This window comes from Balaenoptera musculus, chromosome 3 (assembly GCF_009873245.2).
Source record: "Balaenoptera musculus isolate JJ_BM4_2016_0621 chromosome 3, mBalMus1.pri.v3, whole genome shotgun sequence".
In the NCBI taxonomy this organism is placed as follows: Eukaryota; Metazoa; Chordata; class Mammalia; order Artiodactyla; family Balaenopteridae; genus Balaenoptera; species Balaenoptera musculus.
Window position 1 is genome coordinate 135,735,970 of NC_045787.1, and position 12,888 is coordinate 135,748,857.

At 47.9% G+C, this 12,888-nt stretch overlaps 1 protein-coding gene across 1 annotated transcript in view; it reads right to left on the bottom strand.

Annotated features, from left to right (window-relative positions):
• TENM2 (teneurin transmembrane protein 2) overlaps window positions 1-12,888 on the bottom strand; it is a 463,195-nt gene that overhangs the window by 111,727 nt on the left and 338,580 nt on the right. The window contains exon 12 of the mRNA XM_036847957.1: window positions 10,842-10,988. Coding sequence (XP_036703852.1) covers window positions 10,842-10,988 — 147 coding nt within the window. The remainder of the gene's footprint in view (window positions 1-10,841; window positions 10,989-12,888) is intronic.

A 12,888-nucleotide genomic window follows, 5' to 3' on the forward strand; every position in this document is an offset into this window, starting at 1 on the left:
ATGAACAAATAAATGTATAATAGACTTTGCAAGAGTGATAGTGTTTTGAAGGAAAGTAAAGCAGGGCAAAGGGTTGGAGAGGGTTCGAGGGGAGCCAGGGATGGCATCTCTGAAGAAGTTATGTTTGGGTAGAAACCTCAATGAAATGAGGAAACAAGTCACGGAAACATCTGAGGGAAAAGCATTCTGGGCAGAGGGAACAGCAGGTGCAAACGGCCAGGGTTGGGATGTATTTTGTGAGCTCTGGGAAGAACAAGATGGTGGATGCTGGCCCAGTGGAGGGAGAGGAATAGAAGGACAAAATGAGATCAGATGGAAGCAAGGACCTGCTGATGCAAAGCAATGGCCAACGTTGCACCTGGACGCCATTCTACGGGAGATGAGACGCCCTGGGAAAATACCAGAAGAGGCGTGATGTGACCTGACTTTCAAAAGTATTCTTCTGAGGGCTCTGTGTGGGCTAGACTGGCCGCTACAGGAACAGTAGCCCAGCCTAGCAAAGCTGGTGGCATGATCTGGGTGGAGGTGGGAAGACATTAAGAAACCAGGGCCTTCATAATTAAGAATAGAGATTGGAGGGGCCAGACAAGGGTGCGTCCGCAGATCTGTGCGGCAACACGCAGGGACAAACGTGGCAGGAGAGAGAGCCAGGGAACCTGCCACGGAGATGTGAGCCCAGGGATGTCTGCAGCGTCCATATGCCAATCAAGTCGCCACTGCCTTGCGAAGCAGAGCATCTCGGCTTGTCTCCCCATCAGGCAGCCCAGGGCCACCACGCTTGGAGACATCACTCACTGCAGGCTCTTGAGCTCCCCTCTAAAGGGCACGTATTGTGCCAAGTCAGTGGTTCTCAAAGCGTCAGCATCATCTGGGCATTCGCTAGAAATGCACGTCAGCGGGCCCCATACCAGACCTATCGGATGAGAAACTGGGGGAGAGGCCCAGCCTGACCTGTGGCTCATGCCTTCCAGTGACTCTGATGCCCACTGACCTACCGGAAGCACTGTGCTAAGTGTTTTGCACGTATAAACTCATCTAAGCCTCACAGTGTCCTATAAGGTAGGAACCGTCATTAGCCCCACTTTACGGAGGACAAAACTGAGGCTCAGAGAGAGGGAGACAGAATGACTTGCTTCTGCTCACACTGTGCAGCAGTGGAGGAGCCAGGACGTGAACCAGAGCTTCCTGACCCCAAAGCCTCGTTACCACCCTGCCAGGCTGCTTCCTCCTGCCACGGGCAATGAGGAAACATAAGGAAAGGCCCTTCTTTCTTCCCTGCTCTGAGCATGTGCGTTCAGGAATAATCCAAGCAGACACATCAGTTTGAAGGAAGAGGGGTCGTTGCGATTTTGGGGACCAAGGGGCTAAGTGGAGGGAGGTAAAGCCAATACTTGGGGTAAAGTGCACTCTGCCCAGCCTGGCACACACAACCTGTCTCTGTCTGTCCAGACCTGCTTCCCCAACCTCTCCCTCCTCCACTCTCCACACCCTGAGCCTTCTCAGATGTCCCCCATGTGCTCTGCTGCCTCTGGCCTCTGTGCCTTTGCCATTTTCTTTGCCCACAATGCCCTTCTCTCTTGCCTTATCTAATTCCTCTGTAGCTTTCAAAATTCAAGCTTTACCGGCTCTGGAAGCCTTCAATGTCCCTCTGCTGGTCTGCCATCGCCCCTTGGCCTTATGTCTATCATGGACACTTAGGATACAGCTTTGCAGTGACTGGTTTCACATATGCCTCACCCCCCCCATGAGACTGTGGATTCTTTGCGGGTCTCTGTGTCTCGTTCATTCCTGCAGAGGAGAGGCTCGGTGTATATTTGTTGAATGACTAAATGATTTGGGGGGTTCTGTCCAAGAGTGTGGCTTGTTTGGGGGGAGGTGTTTGCCATCATCACCATCAGTGAGAAGAGGTCTGTGCAGGGCAGGGACGAGAGGTGGTGAGGGAGGCCCACCTGGGGCGCAAAATTAAAGAAGGCGCTCACTCTCAGGTGTGAGGTTCCTCTGTTCACCCTAGTCTAGGTCCTGGGTCTCACATAGATCTTGGCTCAAACCAGCAATGCCAGGCACCTGTTCTCTGAAGGGTGACTGGGTCCCTTTGGGGGAAGCACGTACTGGATTTAAAGCCAGGAAACTTAAGCCTCTGGCTCCTATCTGCCCCACCCTGCTACGTGGCCTTGAAGAAGTTACTTTCCCTCTCTGGGTTTTGCAGCCCCTGAAGACTGTATATTTCAGCCTTTCTGTATCTGACATTCCTTGGTTCCATGATCTCACAGCGCCATGATCTCCCTATCTCATGAAGACATAGTGTCCCTCAGTGCGTGGCCCTACCCATGGGTAGTGCTGGTAGTACTGGCTGGGCAGATCAAGGATGAAATACCTTGAGGATTGAAAAGGGAGGGAATTCCCTGGAAGAGGCTTGGATTTTGCTGTGCGTGTGGAGAGAGGCGCAAGCATTGGGCACAGAGCTTTGGGGGACACCTTGCAGTTTTCTTTGGATTCACATTTGGCCGCATAATTCTGGCCCCTCTCCAGTCCCCCAGAGCTCGTGGCTGAGAAGATGGAAAGTCAAAGAAAAGAGCACAGGCTTTGGGGCAGCTGCTCTCGCTGCAGCGTGGAGAACGCCTAGCTATTTAAAGTCCAACTGCTCCAGTTTCCCCCGCTGGCCCCCGGCATTCCATTGCAGAAGTACTTTGTGGCAAAAATGCACTCCAGATCCAAAACTGGGGGGCGGGGGGGAAAAGCTAACACCAAGGCTATTTTTCAGAACGCTGCAGAATTTGTGCTGCTGAGGGGCTGAGGGTGTTAAGGAGATCTGCCCTGCTCTGATCCCGGGCACGAAACTCAGGTGCTGCGAGGGGCCTACAAGGAGGGCTCTTGACCTGCTTTCTGAACCCTGACTTGGCTACATTCTAGCTGGGGGACCCGGGTAAGCCACTTCACTTCTCCGGCCCTTAGTTTCTGCTTCTATGTAAAGGATAATAAGAGGCTCTCAGGGCTCTCATGGGCTACTGCCATGATTTATTTGGGCAGTTTGGTAACGTCTGAGCACAGGCCTGGCCTCTGATAAGTGGTCCATGCATCAGGCCTTTGACATCGAACCAAAGGACACTCCCTGTGCTGGTACTTTCCAGCTCCTCAGGTACGTTCCTGGGAGATGCTAGTGTCTATGTCAGATTTGTCAGCCCTGGCATTACTGACACTTTGGGCTGGACCATTCTTTGTGGTGAGGTTGTCCTGTGCTTGCAGGACCTTTAGCAGCATGCCTGGCCTCCACCCACTAGATGCCGGCTGCACCTCCTCTCTTTCTCCTTGTTGTGACTCATAAAACGACAGACACTGACAGTGTCCCCCCGAGAGCAAAGTCACCCTTTGCAGGGAGCAACTGGTCTGGACTGAGGGGAGGATTGTGGGAGCAACGGAGCTAATCATGGCACCGGGGCCCTTGAACCTTCATTCAGATGCTGGTCACAGAAACCAAGAGGGTAATCTCTGCCATCTAGGCGGTTTCTCTGGCCAAGGCAAAAATAGAGGAAGCCAACAGAATGATACAAACGTTACCTCTCTGCCACCAGTTAGACCTGTGTTTTGATCCTTTAATTCCCTAAAATAAGTCCTCAGTGATTTAAATTATCAACTTTTTTTTTGCAGATTATGCATTTTAATTACAATTGTATGATGAATATTTGATTTGTTATCTAATCAGGGAAAAATATATAATCCCTTAAGAGACACTTAATAACCATTTAAACTATTAAAGATTTGATTAGAAAAGACTGAAGGTGCTATGTTAGGTAAACTCATGAACAACAAATTCCACGGTCAAATAAATTTACTGTGAAAGGGGAAAGTTTCTTACTATGGGAAAGTTTTACCTTGGAGGTGATTTTTCCGAAGACCTTTTTGCGACAGCACACATTCTGTACTTATTTGAACCTTCTTCAGAAACAACTTCCAAATTTCATTAGTGTTGTAGAAGAAATGTGATGCTGGCTTTAAGGTAGAAAAGCAGTATGTTGTAGTGGTAGGCTGAAAGGCCTGTTTTGAATATGACCTTCTTGAGGTACCTTATCTGGGAAATGGAAAAACTATGAAGAGAGAGACTCATAGACCTTGCATTTCTGGTGTGAAGAAACAGGTAACATAGAAGAAAGAAGGGGTAATTTAGGGGTGTGACATTTGCTGTGAAGGAAACAACAGAGGGTGATGGGAGAGAGAGAGGTGAAACTTCCAGGTCAAGATAGGCCTCTTTGGGGCCTTTGAGCTGAGACCTAAGAATGAGTAGAAGAAACCAGTCAGTCACGCAAAATGCCCAGGTCAGAGTATTGCTGGCCCTGGACCAGCAAAGGCTCTTAGGGAGGATGAACTTAGCTTGTGCAAGGATGGGAAGGCTGGCCAGAGTGGATGAAGCAGGGCTGCTACAGAGGCTGTTGGGGACACAGTGAGAGAGAAGGCAGGGACCCATCATGGCAGGCCCTCTAGGCCAAGGTGAAACATTTGACTTTGATTCGAGCTACAGGACAAGCCCTTTGAGGGCATGACATCATCTGATTTACCATGTAAAACTATCCCTCTGGCTGCTGTGTGGAGGCACAGAGAACATGGGCACAGCAGCAGCTGAGAGATCCCGCTGGTTGCCTATTCCCATGATCGAGGTGCCTCCAAAGCCCAGCACAGTGCTCTTGAAATCTTACTGAGTATAGCTTTTCTATGCAATGGAGAATGGATTCTATCTTTTTTTTTTTTAACCTCAATAGAATAAAAGAAAACTGAACCCTCAATTCTCAGTCTCCTAAATAGAAGATTCTCTAGTCCAATGTGCCTAGGAAATCAAAGATCTTATTTCAACTGGAAGATCCTGAATAATAATAACAGCCCCCTGTCGCCATGTGGTCCTCTAGGAGTTCAGCTGCGGCTAGTTCTGCTTCCCTCCCAAAGAAGAGAGCCCCAGTGCCTGGCCGGGTGGCAGTGGCCTCTAGGTCAAGTTTTCCTTCTAAGCATTAGATATATTGCTTTCCTCTCTGGGAGCTAATCATTTATGGCTCCAGTTACATTTCCCACAAGGTCTTTGGACTGCAAAGGGAATCCTTATCCAACCCAATTAATAGAGCGATGTTGCACTTTTAAGCTGTCCCCCACCCAACCCATCCATCAACATGATTTGCACACATTAATCAAGGCATTTACAATGGGTTCACCAAGATTTCCCTCTCACTGGATGAAGAAATGGGACTATTTGGACTTGTGAACCATAACTCTTCCAGAGTCCCTGAAGTCCCGAGCTTGGCTCTGCTAAACGCACAGACGAGGTGAGTTATTAAATAATAACTAAATGCCGGGAGATAAATGCCGGGATAGCGTCCCTGAATCATGTCAAACCAATTTGGATGGTTATGGGATGCGGAGAGAGGGGGAGGCGACGGTCGGTGAGGTGTGGGTTTCGTCTGTTCCAAGTGCTTTTGGACAGACTCCAGTGTTATTTCTCCTCATTTAGACCTGGCTGGAGTGCCCTGAGCTCAGGCCAGCACCCACATCGCTTAACCCAAGGCAGCCTCCTTTGGAGCAAAACAAGGAACCAAGCTTCACAGATGAAGGTGGGCTGGGAAATTCCGTTCTGAAGAGCAGCCTGACTGAAGCCCTTAATTTAGAGAGAGAAATGCCAATGCTGCTGGTGGATGGAACAGCCCCTACCAGGGGCTCCTGATCACACAGATCCGCGGAATTGAGGGCGACAAGGAGAAAGGCTGAAGACCCTGGGCTTTAGTATTGCGACGGGCTTTCTTTCCTGACCTGCAGTCAACACCCATGCTCCGGGACAGTCCCTTCCTACCCTGTCTGCCCTCACACACTGGATTGTAGTAATAATACCACCATGTTTATACATCTTGTCTTTTCAGATGGATTCAGTGAGCTCTTTGCGGACACTCTGTGTCATGTCCGTCTTCGTATTTCCAAAGGCCTAATGTTACTAATGTCTAACATTGAGTAAACCCTCAACGAATGTTTGTTAAAACATGAATGAATGGCTGATGGATGGATGGATGGATTCACACCCTAATGACAGAGAGTTAAAGGATTTTAAAGTTTTGAGACAAACATTGGCCACCTCTCCAACCAGGAATGGAGAGCACTTCTAAAACATACTAAAGTTATTTACTCAGAAACTAAACAGGAAAATGTGTTTATGTTTTTCCAATTACTTCTTTCTACTTGAAGTAAAATTCCCCTTTCTTCACTTCACTCCTCTTGTGTTCTGGAAGTTCTAGGGGTAGAGGTCTGGGAATAGGCACCATGACATTGGGCTGGGTCAGCCCACCCAGGGGAAACCATCATTTGAACAAGTTTTTCTCCAAATGTGGTCAGCAGACCACTTGAGTCAGAATCCTCTGGAGTGCTTGAAAAAAATGCAGATTCCTAGATTCCATATCTGACTTAATGAATCAGAATCTCAAAGGCCTACAAATCTAAATTTTAAACAAGCTCTCCAGTGTGGTCACGCAACACTGAAATCTGATGAGCACTGGTTAGAATCTCAGCGGTTCTGTCCTGTGGGAAAATTATGGGTTAGGTGCCATCTCTGTGGATTCAGCATCCATTCTAGACAATAACAACAACATTAATACTAATAACATTAAAGCTAGCAACAGCCAACACAGGAGGGTATCCTATGAGCCAGGCACCTTGTAAAACGTATCACACACATTTTCTCAGTGAAACTTCACCCCTGTTCATGGAGGTGGCATTGCCACGCCAATTTTACAGACAACAAAACTGAGACTTTGAGGAGTAGACTGACTTGCAGAAGTGGGATACAGAGACTGAGCCCCGAGCCCAGGCTCTTAACTCTATGATGCTACAGTGTCATCTATTCAGCAATCAGGGAAGTGACAGGAGAAGGAGCAAAGCATCTAACTTTCAGAGCTGTGTTGAAGCAGAACAGAGGGAAACAAAGACAACTCCCTAGTGTGGTCAGGAAGGACATGGGGCATGGTGACTCGTGGATAAGCTCAGCTTCGGAAGGGCCATCTCCTACCCCACCACCTCCGGTCCTCTGCCCACAGACTGGAGACAGCATCTGATAGGATTCCATGGGATCTTCAGACGGGCTCCCAGGCTGGCTCACAATGATGGGAGCCTTGGGCTTCTATAGACAGAGGGCCGGGGCCCCTGACTCCAAGTTCTGGGTGATAAAGGGGTGGAGGGAAGGAATAAGGACTGTCTTTCCAGGCCAGAGAGCCTACCAACGCCTCCCCACCTCGAGGTTCCCACTTTGAGAGAAAATCTACACCCTTTCTCCTACCCCTGGCTGTGATGAACTAAATCTCACACCTCTGTCTCGGTGGTGATAATTAAATATTATCCTCCTGTCACTTGATGTACATGTTGTGTGTATTCTCAGACTGTAATGAGCTCGTATTTGTCTTCTGTAGCAAAAATATTTCTTTGAGTCTCTCCTTTTTCAAATTGGGGTGAGCAGTTCAAGTAAAGATCTCTCACTATTAAAAAGACAGCCTGCTCCCCGGCACGTCTGTCTGAACCGTTTCTACTACTTCTCAGGGGCCATGGCAGGTGAAGTTTGTCCCTTCAGAAGCAGCCAATGCTTCCTGAGTTTAAGTTGGTGGTCATATGGTTGGCGGTGTTGGGAGAATTTGAAAGCAATGGGAGTAAGAAGGTAGGAATCCATAAATTGTTTTGGGGGGATATTTGAAGGCAGCCTTTAAAAATTGTTTTGGGGGGATATTTGAAGGCAGCTTTTTTCAACAGGGTTTCTTGTCTAAGAACCAGAGAATCCAGAAAGTATTTGAGTGAAAAATTCCCCAAGTTTTCCAAGGAAGGTACTTAGTACCATTCTAGATGCATCGGAGAGAAGTTCATTCATTCCACATAATGGCTGGCTTAGGTCAGTGGCTCTCAAAGAGAACCTGCGTTGGCATCCCCTGGAAATTTACTAGAATCTGCAACAGCATTCTCTGGAAATTTACAAGAGATACAAATTCTTGCATCCTACCCCAGACCTAGGGAATCAGAAACTGGGGTAGGGTTTAGCAATCTGTGTGTAATCAAGCCCTTCAGGTGGTTCTGCTGTAAGCTAACATTTTGGAACTACTAGTGTCTGTAGGCATTAGAGCTTGTTTCTCTCATGGAGGAACTCAGGTTGAAAAAGGCTGTTATGGGCTTCGAATATCTATATCCATATTTATATCTATATTTATATCAGTTTAAAATAAAAAAAACACTATCACTTTAAACTTGAGATTTTAAAAAAATGGAGAGCATTCCTAGATGGAAAAATGATTTGCCTCTTCCAGCTCACTTTGGAAGGGCACTCTATTATTTTCCCCATTCGTGAGGTTTATGACAAATGTGTTCACTGCAGCTGCTCCCCAGGCCTGGGCGTCTGCTCTTACCCACCCACTGCTACATTTAGAGACCCACACAGCTCTTCCTGAGAACTGGCAAAGCAGGACAGAGCCTGGGGCAGAACTTCCACCACCCCCTCCCCACCCCCCCCACCTCCCCAAACAAACAAAACAGTGATGTAATTAGTGTGCTACAGGATTGGATCTGCAGTTGATGAGGAACAACTTTAATATTTATCAATAAACAGCGAAGTGCCAAGCACACCTCCTAGGGAAGTAATTAACCACAAAGAAGGATACTCTGCACCGAGGAATCTCCTCCAAAAAAAGACCTCAGTTAATTGTGAATTGCTTACACCAGGTGAGACAGAATCCGTGCCTACCCCTCTCACCTGACACAAGCAACTCTGAATTAACTGGGAGTTTCTTTTTATAAACACGGGTGCAGAGCCTTTTTTTCTTGGTGGTTAATTACTTCCCTGGGAGGTTGTTTTAATAGTTCCCAAAACAAGGCCATTATTGTCTTTAGCATAATCACTGCCTCATTCGCTTTTGCGCCCTGCCTTTCCGGGTGCCTCTTGCCTCTGCCTGCCAGGAGGGACCCTGAACTGTGCCCCTTGGGCCATCCTCAGGCTGGGGACTTGCAGGGTTCCTCCTCCAGCCCCAGCACTTCAGGAATTTGGTTTTCTCCTGGTGGGAGCTGGGATCAGGGTGGGGCTGGTGGAGAGGGAAGTGGGCGGCGCAGGGCACATTGTGGGAGACTGAGTCCCCCTCCCCTGGGTGCACCGTTCCAGCCTGTTTGCTAAGCTTTCAGCTGCTGACACCAGCGACAGGGAAGAAAGCTAGGACAGCAGCTCCTTTCTGGAAGAGGAAGGAGTGGATCTGTAAACAACCGCTTTGCTTGGTGAAACCACCAGGGACCAGAAGCAAAAACAGTGAACATTACCAGGGAAAGTAGCGCGATTTTGACGGTCTCTCTTGGGGAAAAAAACATATATGGAGTCATGGCTCACTTTATTCAAAAATGAATTAAAGCAGCTTCTATTTTGGCTCTGTTTCAGGAAGGTAAATGAATGAATGGGAGCTCTGTAAACTGCATCAAGTCTATAAACTTTTTTTGATTGGTGTACTCCTATCAGCATATGCCCATCTGTTTACTTACAAATGGTAGACATGTTACAACTGCAATCAGAGGTTATGGAAGTTGTAAAATGTCTATCAGGAGGATGAAGAAAAATAAAAATAGTGTGTCTGATACTTTCAGCCTTAACCCAATGGATTGCACCTCACTCTGGACATCGGTGAAGCTGACCGACCCCTTGGGGCCATGAGGGCAGGGGCTGACGGTCCCAGGGCCCAGGGACTGGCACATACAAGACGATACATATTTTTGTTAAATAATCAGACTCATAGCCTCTTATACCCTGAAACAGCTTCTGCCCTGAGGGAATTCTGACCAGTTAGTCATTTTGGTAGGGTTGGATGACAAGCGTGTACTAATGTTACGGGAGAGCATGACTCTGTGTTCTCAGGAAATCAGGTGGTCCATATGCTACTGCACCCCATTTAGCCCCAGAATCTTAGCACTCCATCAGGAAACAACACAGGGAAATTCAGCCAGGGGTACAGAACAGAGGTTAGCAAACTTCCTGTAAGGGGTCAGAGAGTAAAAATTTTAGGCTTTGTCTAGGCCAACTAACCAACATTGCCTTTGAGGGTGAAAGCAGGACAAAACATAAATGAATAGTCGTGTCTGAGCTCCAACAAAACTCTGCTTATGGACACTGAAATTTGAATTCCACATAGTTTTCACGTGTTGTGAAATATTCTCCTTCTTTAGGTTTTTTTCCCCGCAACCGTTAAAAATGTAAAAACCATCTTTTGCTCGCAGGCTGGTACAAAAACAGGCAGTGGGTCAGATTTGGCCCAAGGGCTGTGGTTTGCCAACCACTGGGTAGAACATGGACTTTGGAGTCAGAGCTGGGTTTGGGTCATGATTTTACTATTGGTGACTAAGTTATCTTTAAAAAAGTTACTTAATTGCTCTCTAGGCCTTGGTTTCCTCATTTGTAAAAGTAACATCTCAAAGGGCTGAAAGGATGAAGGGATGCACTGCTTACCACCTCTTAGCTCAGGGTGAGCACATACTGTCATCACCAGCACAGATTTGTTTGTAACTCCCTGCCCTGGAAGGCCTGGCAGGGACGGTCACCCAAAGGCAAAGCCGGGGCCCGGCCACCTTTCTGTGGCGACGTGTACTTGAGAAACCAAAGCCAGCATCCAATCCCAGTGCCCCCGGCCCATGTCTCCAGGAGCCCCCGCTGGCCCGAGGATGCCCGTTCTCTGCCGCGTTTGCTTCAAAGGAAATGTTACAACAACATTTGACAATAGCTGAGGGGAGGTCTTTCAGGATAAAGGACTCATGATGACCATCTATAAACAATGCTCTGCTCTTGAGGGGCCGGGAGTTAGAAGACGCTTGCTCACCTCCCTCATTATCCTTGTTATCCGCACAGGAGGTTTCCATGGCAACGTTGCATCCGGGCCCTCTCCAGCCGGTCTGGCAGACACACTGCCAGCTGTTCTGACCCAGTGTGCATCTCCCGTTGCCGTTGCACAAATCGGGGCAGCCATCTGGTTGGAGAAATGGAGAGGATGAGAAGGAGGAACGTGAGGCCGCGCTGGGGCAGCAGGGGAGCCATGCAAAGGGGGAACAAGGCCACAGGGCAGCCGCTGGGCCAGCCGCAGAGTGGGGCCCGGACCTGCCTCGGGAAGAGCCGGGGAAGCAGGCGACTCATGCGGTTGCAAGACGTTAGCAGGGGCCCAGATGCAGAGGATCCCCAGTGACACTGACCTGTGCGTAGGGGTCTGAGGCAACCTTCCCAAAGTGGGGAACATTCCGGAAAGCTAAACTAGCCCTGAGCTTACGACACACCTAGCCAGGCCGTTATTTCCAGCCCGTTGGCTCAGGATGGTTGCTACCTCAAGAAAAATCTTTTCTTTCTTTCTGTTTTCAGAAGAGCCTTCTGCAGAAGAGAGAAAATTCCCTATCAACCCAGAATGGAGGCAGAGTGCCCTCCATCTTTCAGAATTTTAAAGCTAAATTTACATGCGATTAGCACGAGCTTCTTAGGACCAAGAGCTGGATGGTTCTGCTGGGCTATTTTCATATTTCTGTAGTATTTCGCTTTAAGGGGCACTTAAAAATGTTGGCTGCCAATCATTCAACCTATTTATGGCATGATTTTAAAATACTGCAGGATTGGAAGGCTGGGGAAAGAGTAGGTGCTGAGTGCCATGAATCGGGAAAAGATAGAGGAATGCTTATGCCCGTGGGGGAAGGCAGTGGGGTTCGAGGGATTCCTATCTTGTGGTTTTCTTTTCCTTTTGGGGGGGTGTGTGAAAGCAGTAGCCTACCTCATTCTCTAATTGCTCCAGCACCCAAAACAATTGCAGCTACTACTCCCCTGACCTGAGCGTGGGCAAAGACACCCTGGATGAGGAAAGAAGAGAAAGAGTGTGGGGGGCACTATAGAGAGATGGGGAGTCTCTGTGGCAGAGCCTCTGTCGCCATTTATAAGATGTAGAGAGAAGCACAGGATTGGTAGGATGTGGCCGCACTCACAAAACCTACTTGCTGGCAAGAATTCCTAGGTACGTTTTTATTTTTCTTTCCTTTAACGGCTTTACTGAGGTGTAATTTACATACCATAAAATTCACCTGTTTTAAGTGTACTGTACAAGGCAATGACTTCGAGGAAATTTACAGCGTTGTGCAACCTAGGTATGTTTCCCTACTACATTTAAATATATTCCGAAAGACCATTAATTTAATTGTCCTCAGAAAATAACTCTCCTGAACATCTCTCTCTCTCTCTCTCATTCTGTCTTGACATCTGCTACCATCTCTATCTCCATCTCTTTCTATATCTATTTTTAAACCACACAAAGAGCAGGGTAGCTTGGGCCGTGGCGGAGGGATGGAGCACTTTGTAATGATGGAGGTAATTGATTTGAAACCTTTGTGGCACTAATCTTCTGAATCGAAAGTGTGCGTCTCCCCCTACTTCTCTCTCCAGCATTCCAGAGGCCGTCACCTGGCAGCCTTCCTCTCTTCCCTCGAGTACCCCTTACAAGAATGCCGATAAACCTAATTTGTGCATGTGGCAGCGGTGGGAATTTAAAGGACTCCTCCTAGGAAGAAAGGGCTGGAGGGTTTGAAATTGAGTTGAAATTTACTTCTTTAAGGAGTTTCACTCCTCAATGCTTATTCCCTCCCATCCTTTCCAGAATGTGGTATGCGTGGGTTAGGACCTGGGAGAACAAGGTAAGCAACAGAGGAGACGTGCTACATTCAGAAGTCTCTGTAAGGAAGACGAGCTGTCTTGAGAGGAGGAATGAGGAGATGATTACCAGGGAATCTTTTCTTTTGTTGAAGAACCTGGCACTAAATCCAGGATGTGAGCAAATCATCAGTGCTTGCGTATCTGAAAAAAGACTTACTTGTCCCCATACCTATCCTCACAAAGCAAAG